This window comes from Euprymna scolopes, chromosome 11, assembly GCF_053919585.1.
Source record: "Euprymna scolopes isolate OS-2025 chromosome 11, ASM5391958v1, whole genome shotgun sequence".
Taxonomy (NCBI): domain Eukaryota; kingdom Metazoa; phylum Mollusca; class Cephalopoda; order Sepiida; family Sepiolidae; genus Euprymna; species Euprymna scolopes.
The window spans coordinates 74,795,383-74,798,959 of record NC_136492.1 but is presented as its reverse complement, the minus strand read 5'-3'; the positions used below and the strand labels follow the sequence as shown (position 1 = coordinate 74,798,959).

General features: G+C 39.7%; 1 protein-coding gene across 1 annotated transcript; it reads right to left on the bottom strand.

Moving 5' to 3' along the window:
- Window positions 1-260: 260 nt before the first annotated feature.
- Window positions 261-734, bottom strand: LOC145288153 (uncharacterized). The gene has a single exon (XM_080136212.1). The coding sequence runs from the start codon at window positions 732-734 to the stop codon at window positions 261-263; it is 474 nt and encodes a 157-aa protein (XP_079992338.1).
- Between the last annotated feature and the right edge of the window lie 2,843 nt (window positions 735-3,577).

Genomic DNA, 3,577 nt, shown 5'->3' with positions numbered 1-3,577 from the left:
GTGCATCGTCGAGCGTCCGCGCCGAATTTTCTGTGATAGAAGCATATGTTTTGTCTATCACGTGAACCGTGTCGCCTGCTGCTGGAGCTTCTTCGCCTGGTCCTTTGTCGCGTGTTGTTGTAGTTACTGGGGTAACGTCGACATACTTGGAGAACGTCGGCTAATTGTTGTGACAGCTTTTCCACTGTGGACTTTAATTCCGCTAGCTCCTCGTCTCGGGTTTGCACTGGTTGCTGTTGTTGTGCGTACACTTGTCGGCTTCAGGAACTTTCGAGTATCCGGTCAGCTATGTCGGCGAGTTTTTCTAACGTCGTCTCTTCAGACATTGGCGCGAGGATTTGTTTTGCTGTCGCGGGTAGCTTATTCATCCACAAGCTACGCATAATGCTGTCAGACATTTTATTTTCTCCTAGCAAGGATTTCATGTGTCGTAGTAACTGCGACGGTGTGCGGTCTCTCAATTCAACTTGTGTGAACAGGTTTCGCAGCATGGCTTCATTAGAAACGCCGGTTCGCTGTAGAATGGCTTGCTTGAGTGTGTCGTATGGGTTTTCTTCAGGCACATTGTCAAGTACATCTATAACCTCTTCCACTATCTCCAAAGGCAGTTTCTCGACGAGATAGCAATAACGCGCTCGTTGTGAGGTAATTCGTTTGGCGTCAAATAAAGCTTGTATTTGGACGAACCATATTTTTGTGTTCGCCGGGTTGAAGGGTGGAATGTTCAATGTCATTGTTTCATGCTGGGTTTCCGTGGGTTGTAGTGACATTATTATTATTTTACTCGTCTTTTGTTCGCGGTTTGACGTTATTCTTCCACGTGGTTGTCCGGTTATTTTCCGTGTGTTTTGTAAATATTTGTGTTAGAGTTCAACACGTGGTTCCTTCAAAAACGTTCATTTCATTTTAAAGTTCGGGGGTCACTAAATTTGTAACGGGTTAGTATATAATAATACACCAAACCGCTGCAAAAATATACAATGAAACAAACAGAAAATGAAGGAATGAAAACGCTTGTTGAATAAATTTGAACACGTTTATTTTTCGTAGAAAAATAAAAAGCTAATGTTCATTTCAAAAGATGAAAAATCCAAACGTGAGGAGGAAATGAAAAGGCACACATAAAGCGACTGCTGCTTTATGAAAACGGGGGAGAAAGAAAGGGCGAACGTATGCAGGTCGCTAACCGTCCGCGCACATGTTTTGACGAGGAGTGGCCACTGGTAGTCGGGAGGCGAAATCTGGTGCGACTGGTCAGCTCAAAAACCACCCGATGAAAGAGGAAGAAAAAGGGGCTGCGCGTGGGACCTTGGTTTTCTGCGCATGCGTTTGGAGAAAAAAAAGGAAGTGACCTCACGCTCGTATGTGTGTACGTATGTGTGGTTAATGCGTATGTGTGCTTGCGTGCGTGCCTGGGGTGTATATACGTAGTTGTGTATATACGTGCGTGCGTGTGGAAAACAAGTTTGGACAAAGGTAACGGACTTACTATATCGATATGGACACGAGAGAAACGTTAGCCTCGGTTACGAAATGAACCGTGACTACTTTTGGTGTGTCTATGTACTTCTGTTCTTTTATAGGCAATACACATTTGCATCCAAGTGTGAATATTTACATTCATATTTGGCCAAACGATCTGTCTGTAATCAATTTTTGTGTGGCGCGCTTATCAAGGTGTGAAATGCTGTGAGAATGATGAAATATTGTTTTACGATATGAAGGTGGCACATATGGCCTGGGATAATTTTTTTGTATTATCACATAATATAGCGTTATCGCTTAAAAGAAGACGACCTTCTTTCAAAAAGAATGAAATATTTTTTTAATATATATATATATATATATATATATATATATATATATTGCAAAGAAATTTCTTTTGCGTTTGTGCGATAAAATCAATATTCAAGAGTCAATCGATCACCTGAATATTAGATACACGTGGAAAGGAGCTTGCAAGGATATGATACGAACAATGCAGCCAATGATGTCTATGTCGCTGAACTTTTGAGATGAGGATCGATAATTTGGATTGTTCGAATTACTGTTCTCATCTTGAGTTTGAATCTTTCTGTCGAACTCGGGAATCTGCATGCTACTCCTATGGATTAAATAAAGGGTTCCGTCCGAATTCGACAGAGAGATTCGCGAGTTCAACAAGATTCACCTGAAGTAGGTTCGGAGTTACATCGGCTGAGATGCTATGAAAATAATATCTGAGATGAGAACAGTAGTCCGAGGAATCCAACTTATCAATGATATCTATATATAGATAAAGCCAATGTTTAACGGTGTTTATAGTAATGCTTTTGATTGGCTGCTCCCGTTTGAAGGGAGGTAAAATAAGGGGAGTTGAAATGTTGTTGCTTTTTATTTATTGCTTGTCCGGGTTTACTATTTATGTACAACTAAATTTGGCATGACATAAGGCACGACTACTTACTCCTGCTGATTCGCTATTCAAACAACTTCGGCACATCGTTCGGGCGATCTAGGCCGGTCACGGTCAGTGCAAAATATGTTAATATTTCGTGTGGTGTTGTTCCTATTTACAATGCCTCCCCACGGGACAGAGTTAGACACCAGGGTCGTTTTTTAACGTGGAGAAAAGGAAAAAAAATTAAAATTGTCTCAGCCGTGAAGGATTTCTCCTCCACTGACAGAGAACAAGAAATTGAAGTGCAGCATCTGAAGAACAGATACTACACTTTGAATGACGCTTGTGTTGTTGAAATAAACAATAAAACGAATTTAGTCACAACTCTCAGCCCGCCGAGGGTTTATTTTTGGCAAATATCTTTTGGGGTCCATAACTAAAATAAATGTTGTTTTTTTTCAAAATAAATACGATATTTTTTAAATATTCTCTCTTAAACTTAAAAAAATTATATATATGTGTGTGTGTGTGTGTGTGTGTGTGTGTGTGTGTGTGTGTGTGTGTGTGTGTGTGTGTGTGTGTAATTTTTTATGTATCGAAATTAGCATTAATATGTTGACATTGTAATTTTAAAAAGCATAATCGATATTGCGAGAAAAAATCCTTAAGGACTGAGGCAATTATTTTTTTTCCAATCCAGTGTGTGCATTTTAGGAGAGCTGGATTTCTCTACATTTAAAACCAAGATTGTGTCTAACTTTGCCCTAGTGGGGAGGAAGGTAAATAACTATTCTTTTCTTTTTTTTTAATTAATTCTTTTTTTTTTTCTTTTTTTTTTCTGCTGATTCTCTATTCAGGCAATTTAGGCACGTCAATTAAATGACTCTGTTCTCATCAGATTCACTCAATATTTCGGTTAGAATAAACTCAGCAAGTGCCAGGCTCCTGCTGTTTCTGTGACCATGAACAGTCTTGTATGTATTTTTTCTCCTACGAGCTGTTTAAAGTAGTGCTTATTTGACGCAATGTGTGTGTGTGTGTGTGTGTGTGTGTGTGTGTGTGTGTGTGTGTGTGTGTGTGTGTGTGCTATTGAAATTGTTAGACATCACGATATGTTACCGTGTGTCGATCGGCACTAACCTATTCGTGTTTAACTGGCTTCCTCAAAAGGAGGAGGTTTCATGGGAGTATGAAAAT

Coding starts and splice junctions, on each gene's coding strand:
- LOC145288153 (XM_080136212.1), bottom strand. CDS start 734: ATGACATTGAACATTCCACCCTTCAACCCGGCGAACACAAAAATATGG.